Consider the following 26,070-nt stretch of genomic DNA (forward strand, 5'->3'; position numbering starts at 1 on the left):
ATGATATTTCTATTTATGTTATAATACTAGAACAAATAATCAGAATCAGTGACACTAAAACAGACAGCCTAAGGTAAAATAGCAGCCATGCATAGGTCAAGGAAAGCCAACCAATGGAGTTTTGGTTACAACCAAAAGAAAGCTATTTCCCTTACTTGTGAAAAGCATGCATGCAGTGTCATACAATGCTTGTAAAGTTTTGCTAGATGTTACATGCATCTGCAGTATCTCATATTTGCTTCTGATACGGCGTATTAATTCACTCATTTAGAATATATGCTTTCTTAATGCCTTACAGAAGATATCCTATCATGATGTTCTTAGTGAGTCTGAAAGTATACTCAAAAAACACCACTGCTTACCACTCTACAAGCATTTCTGTTGAGAAATAAAAGTTAACATATTCCTTTGTAAAGAATGTTTTTCAAAATGTTGTTTCTACTATTGATTTCATTATTTGTTGAATAATAGCAAGCATCTTGGTTGGATGGTATTTAACTTTGCATTGATTCTACTAATATTCCTATGGAAGATTCATGTACTGGTAACATCAGACAACATATATATATATATATATACCGTATTTGCTCGATTGTAAGACGAGGTTTTTTTTCAGAGCAAATGCTCTGAAAAATACCCCTCGTCTTATAATCGAGGTCGTCTTCTAATCAGACCTCGATTAGGTTGCCAGGCTGCTTACCGGGGCTTTGGTCGTGAGCAGCGTCTCTCCTTCTGGCAGCAGGTGAACAGGAAGCTAGTAGAGTGTCACATAACTCTGCCTTCCCCCTCCTTCCTCTGGGGGCGGGGCCAGAGAAGTTGCTCGCACAGCTGGGCCCCTGCAGAAGTCTTCGGGTGAGAGATCTGCAGTTCAGGTAAGGGGGTATTTAAATGTATTTAATGTTTGTGAATGAGTGTGTGCAGTAGCGTACCTAGGGGGGGGCGGTCCGCACCGGGTGCCGCTCATCAGGGGGGTGCCAACTTGCCGGCACCCGGCACCCCTCCAGAGACGGACAGTAATGTCCGCCGCTGGAGGAGCAGGCTCGCAAGGGAGCGGTATCGGAGGTCTTTAACAGACCTCCGGCTCCCTTGAGTGATTTTAAGCCGGGTTCAACCCTTGAACCCGGCTTAAAATCACTCAAGGGAGCCGGAGGTCCATTAAAGACCTCCGATATCGCTCCCTTGCGATCCGCGTGGCAACAGCTGCTGTGCGCCGGGATTTGTTGTCAGATCCCGGCGCACAACACTGAAGCCGCGCCCACCGCTGTCCGTGCCCTCTGACCCAGAAGAAGACAGAAGAACTGAAGAAGAGGAGCGAAGAGGAGGAAAAGAAGCTGTAAGGAGAAAAGAGGAAAGGTAGGAAAGCATTTAGTGAGTATGTGTGGATTGGTATATGTGTGGATTGGTATATGTGTGGATTGGTATGTGTGGATTGGTATGTGTGTGGATTGGTATGTGTGTGGATTGGTATATGTGTGGATTGGTATATGTGTGGATTGGTATGTGTGGATTAGTATGTGTGGATTGGTATATGTGTGGATTGGTATATGTGTGGATTGGTATGCGTGTGGATTGGTATGCGTGTGGATTGGTGTGCGTGTGGATTGGTGTGCGTGTGGATTGGTATATGTGCGGATTGGTAAGTGTGTGAGAGTGATGGGTGTTATGCTGTACCATTTCCAATGTATTTTTCATTATATAATTATGCTCTAGTACATCATAACTCCCATCACTCTATACTGTTCCATACAGTGGCAGAGCTGGGAGACAGAGGCCTTGCACCCCCACCGCAGGACTCCTGAAAGGTAAGTGAACTTTAAAGGGGGAGAGGGTAGATAGTTAGGAGGGGTAGATAGGGAGAAGGGAGTGAGACGGGGGGATAGGGGGTAGATAGGGAGAAGGGAGTGAGAAGGGGTCTGCCTCAGTATATAGTGGTAGGTGTTATGCTGTACCACCGTCATTGTCTGCCTCAGTATATAGTGGTAGGTGTTATGCTGTACAACCGTCAATGTCTGCCTCAGTATATAGTGATAGGTGTTATGCTGTACCACCGTCAATTTCTGCCTCAGTATATAGTGATAAGTGTTATGCTGTACCACCGTCAATGTCTGCCTCAGTATATAATGATAACAGTAAGTGTTATGCTGTACCACCTTCAGTGTCTGCGCCGGTATATAACGGTAGAAGCTATGCAGTTTTGAAGTGTGTGTGTGTGTGGGGTGGTGCCACATACAGGATCCGCCCCAGGTGCCAAATACTCTAGGTACGCCCCTGAGTGTGTGTATGATAGCATGGATGTGTAAGGTGGGTGGTGGTGGTAGCATGGCATAGGGAGGCTGTACTCATACTCCTATCATCCCCAGGTTCCAGCATGTACTGGCTGCCTTGGCTTGATAGGAGTGTGATTGCTGTTAGCAGTTATATATATATATATATACCTCCAGAAATGCCTTTTAACCCCCTACATGCCACTCTGCCCCATGATATGCCTTTTAACCCCCTATATGCCACTCTGGCATATAGAGGGTTAAAAGGCATATCATGGGGCAGAGTGGCAAATAGGGGGTATAAGGCATTTCTGGGGGCAGATGTGCATAACTGGGGGGGCAGGTTGGCAAATAAAAGGAAATAAAAAAATATACGGTATATTTTTCTCAATCATAGCTTTTATTAGATATGAAAAATTGTTTACATGCATTAATATTTACTAGTAAAACTTTTTTTTCTATAGGGTAGTCTTATATTCAGGCTTTTTATTTTTTTCCTAAATTAATATTTAGATTTTGGGGGGTCGTCTTATAATCAGGGTCATCTTATAATCGAGCAAATACGGTATATATATATATATATATATATACATACATACAATATATATCTTGGGTTGAAACAAGAAGTTATAACTTCTAAACGGAATGCTGCATGGATATGGGCCACATCTGATGGTGGTGGATAGTTTGTATTAGACTTGTGCATTCGTATTCGGGCAAACATGAAAACGAACACGAAGGGTTGCGTTTTTGTTGTTTTTTGTTTTTTTTTAAGTTTTATTACATATAAAAATTGACCATTACAAACGTATAACAAGACAAAATCTTCCATTCCTGTGTCTCAAGAGTAAATTTTACCAAATAGTATATCTAACATACATACAAATGACGGTAAGTAGAAATAATCATAGTCTCATAGTCTGATGCGGGATGGAGGAAGAGAAAATATAATAAAGTTACTAGTGATAATAATGATAATAGTAATTTGCCAAGGTTGTAGAAATCTCTATTATGCTGAGTCAGTCTCCGGGGTCATATTTTGCCAAGGGAACCAAATTACCTCATAGTTATGAATATTATTATATATCCTATAAAATTGTTTTTCCATTTTATATTGATAATTTATCTGAGTGAGTACTTGAGACCATGACAGAGCTTGCTCCAGTTTCCAGTTTCTTGCGATACAAATTTTAATAGCGGCCAAGATATTAATGGCCAGATATCGATTTGATTTGTCTTGCAGAGGTATGTCAATATGAAATAAAAAAGTTTGAGGGTACAATATTAAGTCGAGCCCAAATAGATTCTTGAATGTTTTAACAACTTTGAGTTTCATACTGGAGAGTTTATCACATTCCCACCAGATGTAACATGGATCCTGGTTCTGACTTACATCTCCAACATTTGTTAGAGATGGATCCATACATTTTATACAAAAATGTTGGAACGTAATACCATCTGTGAAGGAGCTTAAAAAACTGTTCATGCAAATTTATACAATGTATCGCCTTTCTTGTATTAATCCAAGCTTCAGCCCAGATATCAGGTAAGTAAGAGATTCCCAAGTCCGTTTCCCATTTTAGAATAGTATTGGGTTTATCTGGGATGGATTCTTGTTCTAGGAGTTTGGCTAATCGCATAATTAAATTTATTTTATAATGTCTATTCATAAACCTATCCAGATTAGTCAAAGGTCTCACTGGATTACATTTAATACAATTTCTAATCCTTAGGTATGAAAAAAGTTCTTTACTTAAGAAGGAATATTTGTCTTGTAATTCTTTGAAAGGAGCTAGGTCCGTAGAAGACCAGATGTCCGCTAATGTAACAGCTCCTTGAGAAAGCCAAGGTCTTAGATCAATATCTTTTATCAAGTTTTGCAAAACTACTAAGGGAGTAAATATCGAAGAAGACTCAGTTATACCAAATTTTTTCTTGAAACTAATCATTAGACTTGTGCATTCGTCTTCGGGCGAACATGGAAACGAACACGAAGAGTGCGTTTTCGTGTTCGTTCCGAAGACACGCCGAAGAGAAGACGGCGGCGGTAAAACGTAGGCGAAGACGAAGACACACACCACGAAGATCTTCGTGATTGTCTTCGTCTTCGTCTACCATTCCCCCCCTTCATCTTACCTTGTCTTGGCTTCGCGGCATCGCGGCAGTTCCCGGAAGTGGAAATCCGCAGGTTCGCCGTCACGGGTTACAGGGCAGTGCGAATGAGCCTATTGGTCGCCTACAGGGACCTCCTCTGGCATCAACCAATTGGTTGATGCCAGAGAAAGACCCTGCAGGTGACCAATAGGCTCACTCGCACGGTCTTTGTAGCCCCTGACAGCGAACCTATGGATTTCCGCTCCCGTTAACCCCTTCGATGCTGCGTTAACACAGCATCGAAGGGGTTAACGGGAGCAGAAATCCATAGGTTAAAGGGCCGTGCAAGCGACCAATAGGCTCACTTGCACGGCCCCTTAACCCTTTAAAAAAAAGTTAACCCCTAACTAATTGAACAGGGATGGAGACCAGTGGCATCGGCAGTGCCGATGCCACTGGTCTCCCTCCCTGTTCAATTAGTTAAATGTCCGTACGAGCGACTTTATTGGTCGCTCGTACTGACATTTAACCCGGCACAGACTAACTAATTGAACAGGGAGGGAGACCAGTGGCATCGGTCTCCCTCCCTGTTCAATTAGTTAAAGACCAGTGGCATCGGCAGGGCAAGTTGCAGCATTGGGGTTTTAAAACCCCAATGCTGCAACTTACCCTGCCGATGCCACTGGTCTCCCTCCCTGTACAGAGTTAAATGTCCATACGAGCGACTTTATTGGTCGCTCGTACGGACATTTAACCCGGCACGGACTAACTAATTGAACAGGGAGGGAGACCAGTGGCATCGGTCTCCCTCCCTGTTCAATTAGTTAAAGACCAGTGGCATCGGCAGGGCAAGTTGCAGCATTGGGGTTTTAAAACCCCAATGCTGCAACTTACCCTGCCGATGCCACTGGTCTCCCTCCCTGTACAGAGTTAAATGTCCGTACGAGCGACTTTATTGGTCGCTCGTACGGACATTTAACCCGGCACGGACTAACTAATTGAACAGGGAGGGAGACCAGTGGCATCGGTCTCCCTCCCTGTTCAATTAGTTAAAGACCAGTGGCATCGGCAGGGCAAGTTGCAGCATTGGGGTTTTAAAACCCCAATGCTGCAACTTACCCTGCCGATGCCACTGGTCTCCCTCCCTGTACAGAGTTAAATGTCCGTACGAGCGACTTTATTGTTCGCTCGTACGGACATTTAATTAATTGAACAGGGAGGGAGACCAGTGGGATGTGCCGGGTAAGTTGTAGCATTGGGGTTTTAAAAGTCTGCACGAGCGACCAACAGAGTCGCTCGTGCAGACTTTTAAAACCCCAATGCTGTAACTTACCCGGCAGATCCCACTGGTCTCCCTGTTCTATCAGTTAATAAATTATAGAACAGGGAGACCAGCGGGATCTGCCGGACAATTACGGCACCAGGAGTATAACAGTCTGTACGAGCGACCCTATTGGTCGCCAGCAGGGGGCTCGTCTGCCATCAACCAATGGCAGACGAGCCCCCTGCTGACGACCAATAGAGTTGCTCATACGGACATTTAAACTCCTGGCGCCAGAGCGGCTTTAACCCCGTTTTAACCCCTTAACCGGGGAAAACGAAGAAAACCCGAGCACGAAGAATGTCCGCGAATATTCGCCCGAAGAGAAGACAGGACCAGGCGAATATTCGCGGAATACGAAGTTTTTTTTTTTGCCGAAGACGAGCACGAAGACGAGCACGAAGACGAGCACGAAGACGAACACGAAGAGCCCCCTGGTGCCCAAGTCTACTAATCATATTGGTCAAAATATTCAAAATGATAGGGTTATCAATCTCTAAATCGCTTATTCCCTTTATATTAAACCAGTACAAATAAAATGGATCTAGATTATGACATTTCCACCTCTCATATCTGTGCCATGGGAGGTCCAGTTTTCGTTTTATATCCCAAACTAGGAAGTGACCGAAAAGGCAAATTTGGTGAAGAATACGTAGATTGGGAAAATTAAGTCCAATCCGTGAGAGACTTTGGGTAAGTATTAATCGTGAAATCCTCGGTTTTTTACCCAACCATACAAATTAATAAAATAATTTTTCAAATTGATTTAAAATTCTAAATGGGACTGATAAAGGAATAACTCTAAATAAGTAAATTAATTTTGGAAGAACATACGACTTTAGTGTGTTTAGTCTACCTAACCATGATATTTCTAAACCTTTCCATTGTATAAATTGATTTTTAAGAGTTTCTAAAAGAATTGTATAGTTATTAATTACAGTATCTCTAAGATTCTGGTATATCCTAATACCCAGGTAATCAATATGGTTTTGCCCCCATAAAAATGCAAAATTGATTTTAATTTCTTCAAATCGAGAGCAGTCCATATTGAAGTCAATAATCTGAGACTTGTCTAAATTCAGTTTATAATTAGAATATACTTCATATTCCTTAATACTTTCCAAGGTCTCTAAAAGCGATATTTCAGGTAGAGATAAAGTGAGATTTTGTTGTTAAGCCCGAATACCAAACATACGAACATGGCACCGGCAAAACGTACATGAAGACACACAACACAAAGAATCTTCTCATTCGTCTTCATTTACTAATCTCCCTGGTCCCTTCCCCATCTAGACTACCTTATCTATGCAGCATTGCAGGGGTTAATGGGAGCGGGAATCCATAGGTTCGCCGTCAGGAGTTAAAGGGCCTTGCGAATGACTCTATTGGTCGCCTGCAGGGGCCTCCTCTGGCATCAACCAGACTCTATTGGTCGCCGGCAGGGGGCTCGTCTGCCATCAACCAATGGCAGAGGAGCTCCCTGCCGGCAACCAATAGAGTCGCTCGTACAGACCTTTAACTCTTGGAGCGTGGAGACAGGCCAAGTTCCCAATCAGGAGTTAAAGGGCCGTGCAAGAGGCTCGCACGGCCCTTTAACTCCTGACGGAGCAACTTGGCCTGGGGAGAGCATGGTCTCCCTGCTCCAAGAGTTAATGGTACGGTCCTTTCACTCTTGGAGCGGGGAGACCAGTGGTCTCTCCTGGCCAAGTTGCGGCATCAGGATTTTAAAAGTCTGCCAGCAGGGGGCTTGTCTGCCATCATCATCATCATTGTTGATGGCAGAGGAGTTCCCTGCCGGCAACCTATAGAGTTGCTCGTATGGACATACAGTATGCGCTGCTGCATAGCGCATACTGAGTTAACCCCGTATTAACCCCATTCTACAAAAAACGTCAAAAAACGAAGAAGAAAAAAAAACAAATACGGAGAATGTACACGAATATTCGCCTGAACTAAACAAAAGTTGCCACTTGCCAAGCAAGTTGACCTCACAGTAAGGCTAATACCAATATATTTTCCTCTGCAGTATGATGTTTAATAGCAGCAAACTGGTAAATAGAAATGTGAATATATTAAGGCATTAATTTGAACAAGATATTCCAAAGCATTTAGGATCTCTAGTGGTTATACGTTGTTGGTGATATTACATGGTTAAAAGCAAGAACTAAAGGCATATAGAGGCTTTCTTTAAAAAACTAAAGAGTCTATTAATTAACTCTTGAACTAATGAAATAAAATGTAAATTAAGTTACACAACTAAGTTACACAATTGACAAACAGTGTCAGTTTGATGTTTTGGACATTCATCTACCAAACCACTTAGAATGTGTTTTTTTCCCCGCCACTTATCCTAATTAACCCCACTGGGGGTAAGAACTGCTTCTAAATGCTTTGCTCTTCACCCATGAGATTAAGTGGTTAAAAATACATGTTTCCTTGAACATGAAATACTGTGTTATGTAGAGTGATATGTAGAGTCTACTACTAGTAAAAGTGGGTTTTATTTCTTTATGTTATAATAAAGCTTGTCGATGTGCAGACCTGGATATTGTCCTTCTGGAATTTGTCTGCATTGTGTAAACTCAAATGTATGTGCTATGGATTACCCACCACCTTTTGACTACAGCCTTATGGTTGGAAAGGAGAATTAGTGAAAAATATGTTTTTTTTCCCCACCACTTATCCTAATTAACCCCACTGGGGGTAAAAACTGCTTCTAAATGCTTTGTTCTTCACCCATGAGATTAAGTGGTTAAAAATACATGTTTCCTTGAACATGAAATACTGTGTTATATAGAGTGATATGTAGAGTCTACTACTAGTAAAAGTGGGTTTTATTTCTTTATGTTATAATAAAGCTTGTCGATGTGCAGAACTGGATATTGTCCTTCTGGAATTTGTCTGCATTGTGTAAACTCAAATGTATGTGCTATGGATTACCCGCCACCTTTTGACTACAGCCTTATGGTTGGAAAGGAGAATTAGTAAAAATCTGCCAATCTTTTGTAAAACAGCCACTGGACTACAAAAGATGGGCTGATTTTTACTAATTCTTCCTTCCAACCATAAGGCTGTAGTCAAAAGGTGGCGGGTAATCCATAGCACATAAACTTGAGTTTACACAATGCAGACAAATTCCAGATTGACTGACTGAGGCCTGTGGTGCCACCTTCATTGACTCTATGTATACACTATGCAGTATGTATAAGAGGACATTTCTGGTTGCTAAGTCCATTACATTGTAAACTGTCTTTAGAAATAATTTATTGGTGTTGTAAAATACCTGAGGATTAAAAAGCATTCGCCAATAGCAGTTTTGATGAATACCACTTATGCTCTGAAAGTATGATTATGTCATGGCATCATGTTCCCAGAGATATTATCCTGGTCTGGCATAAAGTAAGCTTAACTTGTATCCATTTTCATTCCCTATGGCTGAGCATCTTTACAATGAATGGGTCCTCAAACAAAAAACTAGTTCAGCATTTATAAATAACAAAAAGTTGTAATCAATGGTATTAGAGGTAATTCAGGCAATTAGAGGAAAATAGGGAGGTGTGAATTCAGAGGTTTCACCACAGATGGGTTTATTAGTTAACATTTATTTTAAATATTTTCACTTTTTTAGGAGGTGAAGGAGCACAAGCAAGCACAGAAAGTGGTCCAGAAAATCACGAAAAATCCCGATGCCAAGCATGCACCTCTATGTTTCTTAAAATTGTATGGGGAGTACTTATTATTCTTTCTGTGTCATTCTCCTGGGTTGGAACTACGCAGATTGTCAAAATTACATACAAGAATTTCTACTGTCCCTTCTTCATGACCTGGTTCTCAACAAATTGGAACATTATGTTTTTCCCGGTGTATTATTCTGGGCACCTAGCAACAGCACAAGAAAAGCAGTCACTTCTCCAAAAAATCAGGTAGGTTTCCCCCCTTTGTTTATTTATAGGATCTGAAATACTGTAATAAGAAAGCATAATTCAGTAAATGTAGATAGAAAGTGTACTACAGTATAAATTGATATGTGTGTGTAAACAATACACAGTCTTGTGACACATGTACACACTAAAGGGACATAAAAGGACCACAGGAATTAACTGGTTAATAAATGCAGCCTAAATTTACCTTAGACATCATAATTACTGCATTTACAATTGCAAACGTATGAAAAAAACTGGCACAGGCCCCGTATTTCAAGATTAAGGAGATAATTGCCCAGCCAGCCCTCTTATGTTGGAACCTGTGGCTATATGCTGAGTAGAAAAAACCCACAAGCGGTGGCCCCAGTGATCTGTTCACAATGTCCTAGGTTTGACTGAAGCAAGCATTCCCAGCCACCATGTCATATCCTGGCATTTCGCCTCTTTAAGAATCACATGACGGCTCTCTGTAGTCCTTCATAGTGTAAATGGGCAAGTTGGGGAGATCATCTTTGTACTGAGGAGGAAAAAGGCCCTGCTGCCACCCTAGGCCTATGCCAGAATACGTAATGGGTGGCCCATATGCCTTAAATCATTGTAACCATTGGTACATTTTACCAACAGTTTAACAATTTATATCTCCATTTGACTAAGATTAATTTTGGGTGTGGGGTAATTACTTATCTTGGCAGACTGATTCCAAGACTACAACAGAACTAAAATGTTCTAGGAATAAAACTCCACACAATGCAAGTCTGTTACTTATGTAACTTTGGGTATTGCATACATTATTAAAGAATATTAATATTAGCAACCATAGGACTGGTTCAGTCAGCAGGACCTTTCCACTGCTTGCTGTAATGGTGGCTAGTTAGGAAAAACTGATGTTTGTTAGATATAGCCATGCCATTGCTATTTAGAGCCACACCTAGGGACTCAATGGTTTATTCTTGTGTGTGCGAAGATGTTTTTGGGCCATCCTGCTCTTAGTCTGGTTCTATTGCTTTATAATACAATAGTGCCAGTCGTGCCTCTATATGCATGAGGTCCCCAAACCATCTCCACTTCTCCACACTTCTCCTCACATCCCCCTGAATGACAAAGTCAAATAAAATGATGTACACCATGGTAGGAAAAAGGGAACAGATGAATTTAAGACACAGAGAGGGACAATCAGGAGGTTTGTGCTAGCAGAGCAATTTTTCAGATGGGAAATGAAATGTAGGTTATTAGAGGAAGCAATGTTCTCATCCAGCCTAAAATGTATTCTATTTAGACCATAAATGTATTCTATTTACATTGTTAACTAAAAGGCCTAAAAGCATTTCAATTTCCATTATTGACCATACCAAAATAAAGAAAACATACAAGCACAATGTTTTACTGGATAGACCATTTGAGGATTACTGAAATGAGAGTAAGTATTTGCGCATGTAATGGCTCCCATTTAGTCTCTTTTAATAGATATTACTGTGTCAACACTCAGACCTGGAGGGACTTTCCTATCAATTGTCTGCCATTGAAAGATAACAGACCTACTGCTCTCTGCACATAGCAACAAGCCATCCAGCTATATCTTATTCTCACAAGAATCTCCTCTTTAATTCTATGCACACAAATGTACCGGTATTATTTAAATTATTCTTTCATTAGAGATGTTTTATTTCTCAAGCAGAAGAAGGACAAATGCACAGTTTATTTGTGGTTGAGAAAACATTTTAAATGACCCAAATTAATTTGATCTTTTTCTAAACTGAACTGGTACCCTCCAGGCTTTTAAAGGCTATTTATTCACAAAGCAGAGTAAATTTTAAATGAATGAATGCTTGATGGGCCTTTATTGTTGGGTTGGTCGGTCAGTTTGTTTTTTTCTGTGGTAGGCAAATATATACCCACTACATAGGCTATTAACCTGCTGTCAGGAACTGGGTCCATACAGACGACTGTAAAGACCCAGAGCGCCAGAAGATTGTGTGCAGGAGTTACGGTGCAGTAGCGGAGTTGGACAGGGCCTGGTGCAGGGTGACTGCACTCTTCCGTTGGGCATCTAGGGTTCTGCAGCCACATACCAACGCCCTGACATAGCAGCGGATGATGGCAGAACAGAACTTGGAGATATCCTGCAGGCACCCTGGAGCAAGCATGAGACATATCACTGGAATCATGTGCAGGATGCTGCAGGCTGGAAGTAGGGAAGCTAAGCTGAGTACAGGAGAAACATAGTGAGCAAGGGTCAGGGAGACCAAGCAAGAACCATAACCAGACAAGATATACATAATGCAGAGCACAACAGGGAACAAGACAAGGAATACTCAAGATCCTACATGAACAAGACAGGACACCCCTCTACCGGGGTTACAAGACAGGACACCTCTCTACCGAGGTTACAAGACAGGACACCCCTCTACCGGGGTTACAAGACAGGACACCCCTCTACCGGGGATACACGACAGGACAGGACACCCCACAGGTTACATCACAGACTGACACACATAAATACAGGCACTAGCCTAGGACTATATGATAACTATTGGAGATTCCGTCACATCTTATGGCCATAGTATGCTTAGCCCACCACTACGCCAAAGTACTCCAATGACGGTGAGTCCTAACGCTAGAGCCTGCCTACAGAGGTACTAATGAACTGAACATTGAATCTATACACATATCAGAGAGACATACCTGTAGACTGAGACAAACGGAACACACGGGTGGGGCACACCTTATAAAGGAAACAGAGCTGAAGCAAAGAGCAAGACTGGAATCGAGGAATCAGAGGTTCAGGACAGAACATACAGAAATCCAGAAATGGATCACAGCAAGACAGGGAAACAAAAGACATGCAGCTCTGCAGCCTGGGTAGAGCTTGACACCTGCTAAGCTGCAAGGATTGAATCCATCATTAGTTAATGGACCAGTATACACTAGTAGGAGTATCGTTATCGCTATCCGTGTTTTTTTTATCTCTGGAGAACATGGATCCCCACTTGTGAGCTGTGTAGGTCATTAGCAGTCCAAACAGCATAGCTCATACCCCCTTGAAGTATATATTTTCTGGTTTGTAAACAGATAATATGAGTTAATAATATATATGTATAAAACTTGGGGATAAACTTCCATTGGCTTTACGTATTTCTACCAGCAAACCTCACTTGTGCTTTTCCTCTGTATTTCCTTTACAGCCTTAAACTGAAGCTTCTTTTCCATCCCAAATAAAAAAATAGGTCTATTTAGCTTAATGTTATAATTGTTGTTTTTTATATACTGGTAAGTAAGTTTGTATCTCTGAAATCCAGCCATTGAAACAAGTTGTTCGTTTTTTATTTTTTTCTATTTATATTTAGGGAATCCAGTCGTATATTCGGAGAAGATGGTCTGACCATTAAACTCTTTCTTAAAAGAACTGCCCCCTTTTCCATTTTATGGACCTTGACAAATTACCTGTACCTGCTGGCCCTCAGGAAGCTGACAGCCACTGATGTCTCTGCTCTCTTCTGCTGTAATAAAGCCTTTATGTTCTTACTCTCATGGATTGTGCTGAAAGACAAGTTTATGGGCCTACGGGTAAACAAATGCATATTCTTTTTTATATTCGGACATCTTTGTTAGGAAAAAAACTACATTGTAAACAATGGACTTACTTGTGTTTTTGTACAATGAGGTCCAGAAAGTCTCCCTTTAATCCTAAATGTTTTTGTCTCACTCTTTCTACTTCCATAATATTAACTCTATCTCTGTTGCTCATTGCTCAACTGATATCTGCCTTTTTTTCCCTTTTATATATTTTTGCCTCCTCACATAGACACATACATATCGTGGACATGAATTGTTGTGTCTTACCATGAAAAACATTAATAGAATCTACATTGCAATAGTTTTAGAATTGTACACAAGTGGGACTAGCATGAAAATTAATATTAGCAACACTTCATATGAGTAGGTAGGATAAACCTTTTCCAAAGTATTGGGTTACACATCTGACATCTTCAGCGGTGGAGTTGTCCACCTTAATTTAGTTCATCAGGGTTGCTCTTGTTAAATAGGCTGGAAATCAGCTGTAATTACAAAAACTGTAGCTATGAGAGATAAATTGGAAACTAAATAATTTGTAGTCTTATTTACCATAAAAGCCCTCATTTGACTACTAATCAGTTTTAAGAATTGTAAACTGATGAGCGATAAGCATTTTCAATTCAGATGGTCAGTACGATTTTGACCATCATTCCATTTATAAGAAAATTGTGTTAGGCTACAGATCTTGGTAACCTTGCATACATAGTTTTTCCAAAACACAAGAGCTAAGGATCAATTCAAACGGCCAAATGCTAAATCAGTCATTAAAAGTTTATCCGTCATGTTGATCTATATGTAGATCTAAGTATGTTTTATGAAGTTTTATCAGGTCTGCTAATTCTTAAGTGGTACACAGTATTGTGTTTTTGTTTGGGGGTATTGGCAGCGATGATAAATATATGCTACATCTGCAAATTGTAAACGGGCCATCCTATTTAAGATAATACTAGTAATATATTTCAACGTAGAGTGTCTGCAACAATCATTTTGTAATATCACCAAGGTGTCATTTAACTTGTAAAACATGCTATAAAGACTCATAAAACATAGAAAATGAGCAGCCAGTCAGGGACAACAGGTCAGGTGCATTTTGGGAATAATGTTCTATCCATTAGAGGAAGTGCAAATTTGTTATTTAAAAAAAAACAAAAAAAAACCCTGAAAATTATAAACCTTTTCAATGAAAAATGATAACTCAACATACAGTATATACAAAGTATATCATCTAACGATATCAATTTCACTTTGAATTACACACAAACATCACTTAAATTACTAGAATTTTGTGGATTTAAGGCATACACAATGCATACATCACACTTTGCAGAATGTTGCAGTACCCATTATTTCATATTCTTGCCCAAGGATACAAAGAGGTAATGAAATAATAAATAAATAGAAAAAGAAAAGCAAAATCTAAGACAAAATCTGCAAGATATGCAGAGATAGCCATGAGCCGCTGGATTTCCAGAATAAAAAAGCTATAAAAAAAAGACACTTTGCATTTTTTGAGCCAGATCAGCATTTCTTATTGGGGCATGACAGTCTCAGCTACTTTACTATAATTCAATAATAATTTAATAAATGTTACAATGGAGTTTTCTAATGTTCACATTCAGAATAACATAGTATATATATCTAGGGAACTCTCTCCACATTTGGCTCTGAGCTCTTTAAATAGTAAATACATTAACCTCTGCGCAAGACTAGTGGACCTTAGGCACGCTGACTTCTAGCCCTCATCTGTCTTGTTTACTTTCCTTACCTTTGTCTGCGTTCCCCTTTACATCATATTCTACCCCTTATAGATTAAATGCTGCTGGCAAACACCCACAAATAGTATACCAGATTAAAAAAACTATATAACTAAAATGTATATCTGAATGATGATGCCTGCACATAACAATTTAGGGAGATACAGTACTGTTTTAGGCAGATGTGAGAAAATACTGTAAGTAAGAATGCTTTCAAAAAATACATGTTAGTTAAATTTTATCATTTAACAAAATTTAAAGTGAGTGAAATCTAAATCAAATCAATATTTGGTGTGAGCACCTTTAAAACAGCATCAATTAAGTGTTATTGATCATCAATTTTATATGTAGGTTGAAATAGTTGTGTAGGAGGAATAATACCGGGTGAGGAAACAGCCAAACTCACTAACAAGGTGAGATTGCTGAAGACAACAACAAGACACAAACTGGTTATACAGCATCAGCAAGGTCTCTCCCAGGCAGAAATTTAAAGGAAGACAGGGGTTTCCTGATCTTCTGTCTAAGCTATTTTGAAGAAGCACAAAGAAATGGGCAATGTGGAGGACAGTAAATGGAGGGGTCGGCCAGGGAAACATGCAGCAGGTGAAAGACTAACCACGCTTACGTCCCTTCACAATGGGAAAATGTTCAGAAGTGCCATCAGGGCAGCATTAGCAGAACACAGAGGGACCCTTATACTGTACACCCATCTACTGTTCATAAAAGTCTGTTCAGAAGTGGACTTCATAAATCCATACCTCCGATGTGGAAACAAGGCCAAGTGACTCAACTTTTCATGAAAACACAAGAACTGGAGTGCAGAAAAATGGAAGCAGGTGCTCTGAACTGATGAGTAAAATTTGAAATATTAGGCTGTAGCAGAAGGGCTGGAGATACAAGAATGAAAATGAAGCATGACACAGGTTCCTTGCAAGTTTGGGGCTGGAGATTTGGTCAGAAAAAATGCTTATCTATCATGCAATAACATCAGACAGGCATCTGATTGGCCCCAATTGCATTCTGCAACATGACAAGGACTCCAAACACACAGCCAAAGTCATTAAGAACTATATTCATCATAAAGAAGACCAAGGGGTCCTGGAAGCGGTGGTATGGCCCCCACATAGACCTGATCTCAATAACATTGAGTCTGTCTGGGATTACAAGAAGAGAGAGAAGCAGCTCAGGTGCCTAAATCTACAGAAGAAGCATGGTTAGTTCTCCAAGATGTTTCGAACCACCTACTATACAAGTAGTAGTCTACCTAGAAGAATTGATGCTGTTTTGAAGGCAAAGTGTGTTCACATCACATATTGATTTGATTTAGTTTTTTCCCGTTCAATGACTTTGCATTATGCTAAATGATAAGAATACACTATTAGGCTAGGTTTCCACTTGGTTTTTTATGCTAAAAACGCCCATAAAAACGCCAATAGCGCCACCTGGCGTTTTTTTAGTGGAAAAACGCAGCAGCCAGATGTTAGCTGTTTTTCAATAGGAAATCGCAAAATGCCATTTCCACTTGGCGTTTTTCTGTCTGGCGTTTTTTCAGTCCTCTTTGGCGTTTTTCTGCTTTTTTGGGCTCTGTGGCAGTTTTTCAAAATCGCAGCATGTTCACACTGGCGTTTTTTCAAGGAAATCTTGGCGTTTTTCTCCAATAGAAGTCTATGGGAGAGAAAAAACGCCATGAAAAAGCCATGTGGGTTTATTGCCTTGGCGTTTTTTATGGCGTTTTTTCCACAGTTACAATGCAGAGGATGGACCCAGTATCTGTGTGTCCTACGAGAAATAGGCTGGAAACAAACAGTTTCACACAAAACAAAGTCCTGGACTGGTTCATATTGAATTTTACACCATTTGGAACAAACATGCCATTACAAACAAACATACCCGACGCATCAACTGGATTCTGCGTGCCAAAAGCAACAGCAAACAATTTGCACCATCATTTGGGGCCAATCTTCCCAGAGGAGCAGACATTCGGAATAAAGCATGCCTTACAAACCACAGAAAAGTGACAAAAGGGTCTACCAAGTAAATGACATCAGGGGGCAGATACTTGCCATTTATCCTAATCCCTTTTAGCTGGGTGAAACTTCTAACTTGTAAAGGCTGGAAAAACTGCCTAAGGTCAAAAAAAGCAATTTCCACAGAAAGGCTAAAACGCCAGAAAAAACTCCAGAAAAAAACGCCAAAACGCAGGAAAATGCAGTGGCAGTTTTCTTGGCGTTTTTCATCAAGAAAAAAAACGCAGGACAAAAACCCAAGTGGAAACCTAGCCTTAACATGTCTATTTTCAAAGCATTCTTCCTTTACAACACTTTTTACACCTGCCTCAAACATTTGCACAGTACATCTTACCAATTTATTTATGCATTATTCATCGCCATTTCATTCTTTGTTTTCCAGGAGGGCATCACTGGGATTCACCATTAAGTATATTTTGCAAAGTCAAGGAGTAAACTTTCTTGCAAGCTCCTGGTCTAGTGAACCCCCTCACACCAAGTTTATATATATATATATGAAAATATAATTTTACTAAAATTGTATGGACTTTATGGTAGCAGCAAAGTACACGGTTTAATATTTTAGATTATGAGTTCATATCTTGCTCAGATGTTTATGTAAAAGTTTCAAAAGTATTTAATCAAATTTCCTTGGCACAGATAGTGGCTACTATTATGGCAATAACGGGAATTGTCATGATGGCATATGCAGATGGTTTCCATGGTGACTCAATCATTGGAGTGGCTCTGGCTGTGGGATCTGCCTCAGCATCAGCATTATACAAGGTACCGTTTATTTATTTATTAACATGTAACAAGTATCTATAATGTGGGTATTAAATATACCAAAAAACACATGCATGTATCAGTGTGGCTTATGGCTTTACTCACCCCACGGTCAGACGGAAACTGGTGCTTCCATGTACTTGATTTTCCCTGCACATGGAAATGTGACTGTAACTTTAGAGGAACTTTTAGTGGGTTAATTAGAGTGCTACTAGAGTGTTACTAATCTTCAACAATACCTGTTACTCACATGTACCTAATAAGATGGTAAAGTAAATGTTTATTACTGCAGGAGAAAAGCAAGAAGGCTCCATATCCTCAGCTTGTCTGCAAAATTGCTTAGCATTTACTAAAGATTGGATGTTCATCTTAACTTTTTTCCTTAAACATATTAGTGGTATAAACAATGGTGTATTCTGGCCTAAGCTATATATATAACCTAGGCCAAGGGTGGGATACCCTCTGCTGTGTTACCGGGGGCAGGTTTTCTCTGTTGGGCAATTAGGCTCCATGGAGCGCCACTTACTGAACGATGGCACCATCTTCATAGCACACTTCCCTCATGGTGCATGCCCTTTGGAGGAAGAGTAACATGTGATGTCATGTTCCGGCACCAAGAATAGATTGCACGTAGATGAGGTAGGACCCAGGGGGTACTGCTAGGGAAGCCTCCCTGAACCAGGTCTCGGGCAGCCACCCTCTTAAAATATAACCCATGAAAAAATGAATGTTATATGCTAAATATTTACAAATACATAGGTCACTTTCCATGCCTTGAATAAAAAGCTACATAAAAAGTGAAAGGGCTCTTTTTTCAAGACATTTTTTAAGGTATTGAATATTTTATTTTATGATATTTCATCGTATGGAGTGTGATCAACACAATGTTTTGTTTTCAAAATATTTTTATTATTTTATTATATAAAGTATCAGCTTTCGGCCTCTCCATATAACATACTCTTTTTAATAGCCAGTCTATGTAACTACAGGAACATCTACAGTGAAACCTGATCACATAACCCTGGGGTTTTTGCCTTTACAGAGTTACATAGGTACAGAGAGCAACGAGCGCACTCTGCTGGTGAGAAAGTATACTACAAACAGTATAATGAAACCAAAATTAAACCCTAAGATTCCAGCCTTTAATGTATTATTTCATGCATCATAAATAAAACATAAGATCAATTACATGCATGATGTGCATCAAATTAATACATCACTCATTGGACTTACCTGAGGGCTATTTAATACAACAAAATTCTTTAAAACTTCAAAAATTGGTAGACTATGATAGAAATGAATGCTCTTTAATAAATCAGTCATAATAAGCCCTATAAGAAGCTTCAGTAGTTTATCAGTATTCACATTTCAGAAGAAGCTTCTTAATATCAATTATGTTCCCTCTGTCACTACACCTTTGTAGTGATAGACTTGATAACTACATGATAAGTTATAGCCAGCATCCAATTATTAATAAACAAAATTGTAATTTGAATCCATGAAAAATGATGCACACCCCTTCCCGAATTGTAACCCATACTATAGGAGATATAACTGAACAATCAAGACACTGAAGAGATAAATATTTAATATTTGTAACTGGTTAGGGCTGTTATTGTTCCTATTACCAAGAATGTGTCACATCTGATCATGCAAGTTTCACTGGCAACAATGTTTAAAAGATATGTGTAGAAAACGTGAGAAAAACCAGTATAGGGAATAGGATAGTGAATGGTAGGAATAATCAACCTTATTGACTTTCCTTGTGTATCTGGAACCACAGCTGCAACCCTTAAGCAACACTCTCCGGGTGTTGAAGTAATACAGCAAAAAGTCCACTAGGGGGCGCTCGTGTGTTCCATTCAATGAAAAATAAAACAGAGAAAAAAAAAAAAAAAAAAAAAATATAGTGTAGGAGTAAAACAGTGTGTAATGCCCTGCGTATCGCAGATTTCCCACTCACAGTGTGTTGATGGGGTTCAGTGCGTCGTAGAGATGGCCTTGAGGTCCATATACAGGGATATATACCGAGGAAACAAACCAGAAAAGAATCCAATAGTGTATTATGTATATAGCGCTAAATACGCAACAAGTGGAGATATACTTACACTTATTTAAGTGTAAGTATATCTCCACTTGTTGCGTATTTAGCGCTATATACATAATACACTATTGGATTCTTTTCTGGTTTGTTTCCTCGGTATATATCCCTGTATATGGACCTCAAGGCCATCTCTACGACGCACTGAACCCCATCAACACACTGTGAGTGGGAAATCTGCGATACGCAGGGCATTACACACTGTTTTACTCCTACACTATATTTTTATTTTTTTTTTTTTTTTTTCCCCTCTGTTTTATTTTTCATTGAATGGAACACACGAGCGCCCCCTAGTGGACTTTTTGCAACAATGTTTAAAAGACAGATAAAAGCTACTTATTTTATAAAATGACAGAATAAATTGAAGATACAATAAAAGACGGATCAGGAAGTGTTGACTATCTTCAATTAAAATTATGTAGTTAATAAAAATTGTACTTAAAAGCAGAGTGATATAATTGTAAGTACCGGTATAATACGCTTGCATTTGCTTTTACTACATTATCCTGTTGTATCTTTTACCGTGTAACCAGTTTTGTCTTTTTGTCTCTGCAATATGTCAGTGAGCCAAGCAAAGCATCATCATCTAAATTAATTAAACCATAACATAAAAAAACTATTTAAATGTACTTTTCAAAATATATGCTGCTTGCTGCCCATTACATGTTGTCATTCCTGAAACCTTGGCCCTATCCCTTGAGAGTTCCTATTGTAGCCAATGGCAGTGATTGGCAATTTGGCATCACAGGCCCAAAGGCATCTCCAGCAATCAAAAATAGGGGCACGTGGGAGGACAGGGATAAAAGTGGGGGGCAATTATAAAATGCTACACATACACACATGCACAAACACACATCTCTTTACCCCTCCCATTCCTCATTATCTATCGTATATGTCTTTATTTAAACCATCCATGCCTCTCTATTTCTCCTCCTCTTTCTCTTTATCTCTTCCCTTTCTTTTTCATTTCTCTTTGTTCTCTTTTTCTACCTGCCCTTTCTCTTTATATCTTCCGTTTCTCCAGTTTCTCTTCATCTTTTTCACTTTACTGCCCCATTTTTGCCTATCTCTCCCCTTTTCCTCTATCTAGCCTCTTCTTCATATCTCTTTTTCTCCCTACCATCTCCCTTTTTTTCTTTGATCCCTCTTTTTTTCATTATCTTTCCCATTTCTTTTTGTCTTAACTCTCTATTTCCTCTTTATCTCTCCAACTTTCCATTCATCTCACCCTTTTCTCTTTATCTTTCCCTTTTCTATTCACCTCTCCTTTCTCTTTATCACCCCCTTCTCATTATATCTCCTCCTCTTCCTCATTATCTCTCCTTTCTTTTTCTTCCCTTTCTTTGTATTTCTTTCTTCTCTTTATACCCCACCATTTTATCTCTCCTCCTTTTTCTCTTTACCTTAACTGTTCTTCAATATTTTCCATTTCCTGTATATGCCCCTTCGCATTATCTCTCCTCCTCTTTCTCATGAACGTCTCCTTTTATCATTTTCTTCTACTTCTCATTATCTCCTCCCTTTCTACCCATCTTTCTCATTTCTCCTCATCTCTAATTATGCCTCTTCTTTCTCTCTATCTCCCCTCTTTATCTGTCTGTCCTTCTCTTTATCTCTATCCCCTCTTAATCTCTCCCACTTTTTCCCCATGTATCCTCTTTATCAATATCTCCCCCTTCTCTCTCCTTTCTCTCCTCCTCATTATCTCTCATCTATTTCTCTCTCTTTATTTATCCATTGTCTTACTATCTCTCCTCTTTGTCACCATATATCTTTCCCCTCATCAATTATCTTTCTTTAAGTCCTTTGGTGAGAGTGTGAACTCTGCAGACCTCTGTTTCATTGCTCCTTCACCATTCAATACACAGTGTGAGTTGTGAGGGAGCTGAGAAACAGACGTATGTATGAAAAGATCTTGCATTCCCTTTATTTGGGCAGGTTTTTTGGGCAGGTTAGAGGGATATTAATGATCAATGATGCAGTTGCTGGTTGCAAGTAAAGGGCGCAATATAATGTTGAGGGGGCCATGGCCGTGGCCCCCTCTGGCCCCACCCTGGTGATTCCTCTGCACAGGCCTGCAGTGCAGTTGTATAAATTAACCAATAATTATAAGATAAAAGAGCAGCTAAATCAATCTATGGCATTATGGCAAAAACACCTAAAATTAGGTAATTAGTATTTTTGGACTATTTTCTTGATTTATATTGACAATTTGCTTACAATTGGCTTATATCATGTGCTATATTGACACAGTGGCAAGTAGTGGGTTACATAAAGATTATCTGCCTCCTTACTGATATACTATTGAGCGTTTTGTTCATTTGTGATAGAGCGGTATCTTAGTCACTAGCGGTTTCTCTGTAGATTTGTGAAGTGGGTTAAAACACTGCTGAGATAGATTTTTGTATGCAATCTAGATAGCCCATCTAAAAAAAGTCTAGTTTTTAGACTGGCCGTTGAAATGAACTCCTTATCGCTAAATGAAATACACAATTTAATTTAGCTTAATGGTATTTCTATGTTTCTGTGTTGATTTGGGTTTTTGGGGGGTTGTAGAACTTCTTGCGTAAATTGTGGTTTTCTTTGTTTGGTTTGTTTCTTAGTGCTACACTATTGAGCTTCACAGAAAACAATGTATATATATATATATTATAATATGTAATAATATTTTTTTTATTATTAAAGGTATTGTTTAGGATGTTTCTTGGAACAGCAAACTTTGGTGAAGCCGCACACTTCTTTTCCACATTAGGATTCTTTAATTTAATCTTTATTTCCTGCACTCCAATAATCCTGTATTTTACCAAAGTAGAATACTGGTCATCATTGTCTTCTTTGCCTTGGGGTTATCTTTGTGGGATTGCTGGTCTCTGGTTAGGTACGTAACAGATCTTTTGCATTTCACTTTTAATTGTTCCATATGTGCTAGATTTTAAAATTGGCTACTTTTGTGTACAAATCTGCAGAGATTATTCACAGAAATTTGATGTGACCAACAAGTCAGATTAAAGGTGCAGTAAAGTCTCGGGCCCATTGCTGAAAAAATACTGATTCTATTAAAACTTTACAGGTCACATCAGTGACTTAATTTAATACTTGGATAGCATATTTTTTATTTTTTACCCCTATGATTTTAATATCTATTAAAACAGGTATCTGTATGAAATATGTTACTTTTATGAAGCCTTTTCATCAGCATAAAAAGCAGGCACTTAAATATTCATTTTAGAGATGTTTTTGTAGTTTCAAGTATCTTAACTAGGTGAGAAGTCTGAAATTTGCTTGAAGTTTGTTTGTTTTTAACTCATCACAAACTATTACAAATTTGTGATTTACAGATACTGTTGTTTGAGCACAATTAGTGTAGGAAACAGCTAAAAAAATAAGACTGACGTGTTAAGGGAATTGTAAAGTATCTGTTATCTTAAAAATGAAACCATTGTTCTTTTTTAATTGCAGCTTTTAACATATTAGTAAATGTTGGAGTTGTCCTGACGTATCCAATTCTAATTTCAATTGGCACCGTTCTCAGTGTCCCGGGCAATGCTGGTAAGTTTTTACAAAAAAGTCTAAGAATAAATGAAGGATTATAAAATTAATATTGCCATGCTTCTATTGTAAAAATACAGGTAAGCAACTTGAATGAAATATATTACACAGGAGTTGTTGACTGGCAAACCGTCCGTGCCTTTAGCTATTAGCATTTTTTTATATTGAGAACCCAGCACCCTACTTGTCAGGGCTGGACTGACCATGCAGCCTCCTCATGATGTAAAGAAAGTGTGGCTGAAAGCTGGTTATGTGTGGCCCCACCGTATGGTTTTATTGTCACCTAGCATGGGACCGGCCAGCTCCAGCCACTGGCCTCACGCTGCAGCACCTCATCTGCCCTGGAGTGGCAGATCGGCTAAGTGTGTGGCGTTGTAGGCGACCGACCCACCGGGCATTTTGTGCCAGATGGCAGGTCCGGGCCTTTTTCCCCCATGCTTTTCAAAATCCAGAAATAATTGCTCCTCAATCCCTTTCCACAGTACTCCTATTATAAACTATTATATTATAAACTATTATTATTAAATTGTCTCGGAATAAATGTATTTTTGTTCTGTGATGCCTATGCGTCCCTTCTCATGAAGGACTGATTCTACCAGTGATGTTAAAAACATAGCAATTTTATGCCATATCGATGAATATTTTTTTTTTTTGTCAGTTCTACAAAATATCCACTATTCCCTCATCGCCCTACTAATCTAGAGCCATAAACATAGAAACCAGTATACCATTTTTTTTGTTTTTTTATTATTAGAAGCACACAGAGATGTTTATTTTGTTACGGTTTGTAGGTACATTGTGGTTTCAATTCACTGGCTTCATTATGCATAAAGAAGAACCAATCCCCGGTGAGCTTCTCTCACAAGGACTGCGCTGGCATGGCACATAGTTTAATTTTAAAGAAATCTCATTTATTTAACAACGCGGTATGCAGGGAAAACATCTCGTAAGAGAAGCTGAATGAAATGGGCCCTTTATGCACAATGAAGTTGATGAGTTAAATCTAAAACCCTCCTGAAAAAAACGAATGGAATAAAACCCAGCATATTTTAAGACTCTTGATCAGCTGCTATAGCAACAAAGTCTTTCAACCTATCAGCATCCTCTCGTGAATCTAAGAAATAGAATTCATTAAGTCTGAAGAAAATATCTACAGGGAAAAACTGCAATAATTATTTCTGTAAAGGATTTGACTACTGAAACCCAAAAGCCATGGTGTTGCTAATACAATATTTAGTTAACGACAGCGTAGGGGCAGATATCTAAAAAGGGAAGGTCTGCTTTGCCCTGCATTAATGCCTCCCCCCATTTTTCTCATACAGCCATTGACCTACTTAAACATGAAGTTATTTTCAGTGTTGTTCGGCTCGGGGCAACTATTATTATTTGCATTGGGTTTTTGCTAATGCTTCTTCCTGAAGAATGGGATGAGATAACGCTACGATTCATCAATAGTCTCAAGGAAAAAAAATCTGACGAGCACACAGAGGAAGTTGCAGAGTCCACTGTGCACACGCGAAGTAGAAGCAGAGCTAACGGCACCGTCTCTATACCTCTATCTTAACACCACCATCATCTCAATGCACGTGAATGTATATTCTGTGAATATAATTTAATTATTTCACTAATTGTAATGTAAAATGACAGTATTAATCTTCAACAAATTCTAAGTTAAAATGTTTACATTTATACACGTACGTGTAAATAAACATAATAAAGTTTTTCTACTGGAGGACTCTTCTTTATTGTTCTCCTGTGTCCTTTTTTAAACTTTGTAATATGATGTGATGCTGTGCTAAATAAATGCAATGTTTAATTAAAAAAAAGGGATAAATGATTTGATAAATAAGGAAGATTGTCTGTCCCCATTACATATAAGGTTACCAGAATAAAAGTAATTGTGTAATTGTTTTGTAGTGAGGCTTTGGAAGATGAAGACAGCTAAAATGGCTTATAAAGTTATGCATAAAGACGTCAAACTGGTCATTTTTTAACAGCCTGTCTCATGCAAGATGACTTGTTTCTAATTTCAGATAAAAATTAGGTGACCTCAGCCACATTCTGCTGGGGAGTCAAGGTGCTTGTTTCTGATGACAATGTGGTAGGGATATGACCTATATTATTAGGTGAATCGATGTGTAAAATCGGAAATTCTATCCTATTTACAAAATTGACAAACTCCAACAAAGTGCCACGGTTTTCACTAGATTACGTAAGACTCACGAAAACCATGCTAGATACTCTGCTGCCAATCAAAACTTTATATTACCTTTTAATCTTAATAAGGGAAATTGAGCCATATTGCTCCAAGAAAAGATGCAGTAGAAGATAATACCTTTTATTGGGCCAACACAGAAAAAGATGTGGCATCACATAAGCTATCAGGACCACAGAGGTTTGTTCTTCAGATGGAATCAAAAGAGATGTATTAGGTCCATCTGAAGAAAAGACCTCTGAGATCCTAAGAGTTGCTGTTATTCCACATATTTTTCTTTGTAAAATAATTTTTCTCCAGTAAAAGATTTTACCTAAAAACTTGCTTTTCTCCTTATCTTATCTATAATAATCTCTACTTTAACAAGGCTCCACACCTTCTTTCATCGACTCCTGACACTATCCCCAAGAGCTTGCACCTCGACTCAGAGATCCAAGAAGTCACAATGTATAGTAGTTATATGGACCCTGGGAAGTGTATATTT

The 26,070-nt window shown here is 39.1% G+C and overlaps 1 protein-coding gene across 1 annotated transcript in view; it reads left to right on the forward strand.

The window, feature by feature from the left end:
- LOC149277552 (solute carrier family 35 member F4-like) overlaps positions 1-24,935 on the forward strand; it is a 70,040-nt gene extending 45,105 nt beyond the window's left edge. The window contains exons 3-8 of the mRNA XM_089502757.1: positions 9,320-9,602; positions 12,947-13,166; positions 17,596-17,721; positions 22,508-22,700; positions 23,282-23,371; positions 24,694-24,935. Coding sequence (XP_089358883.1) covers positions 9,320-9,602; positions 12,947-13,166; positions 17,596-17,721; positions 22,508-22,700; positions 23,282-23,371; positions 24,694-24,935 — 1,154 coding nt within the window. The remainder of the gene's footprint in view (positions 1-9,319; positions 9,603-12,946; positions 13,167-17,595; positions 17,722-22,507; positions 22,701-23,281; positions 23,372-24,693) is intronic.
- Positions 24,936-26,070: the final 1,135 nt, after the last annotated feature.

This window comes from Sceloporus occidentalis, unplaced genomic scaffold, assembly GCF_023333645.1.
Source record: "Sceloporus occidentalis isolate IW3139 unplaced genomic scaffold, rSceOcc1.0.p SCAF_210, whole genome shotgun sequence".
Lineage (NCBI taxonomy): Eukaryota > Metazoa > Chordata > Lepidosauria > Squamata > Phrynosomatidae > Sceloporus > Sceloporus occidentalis.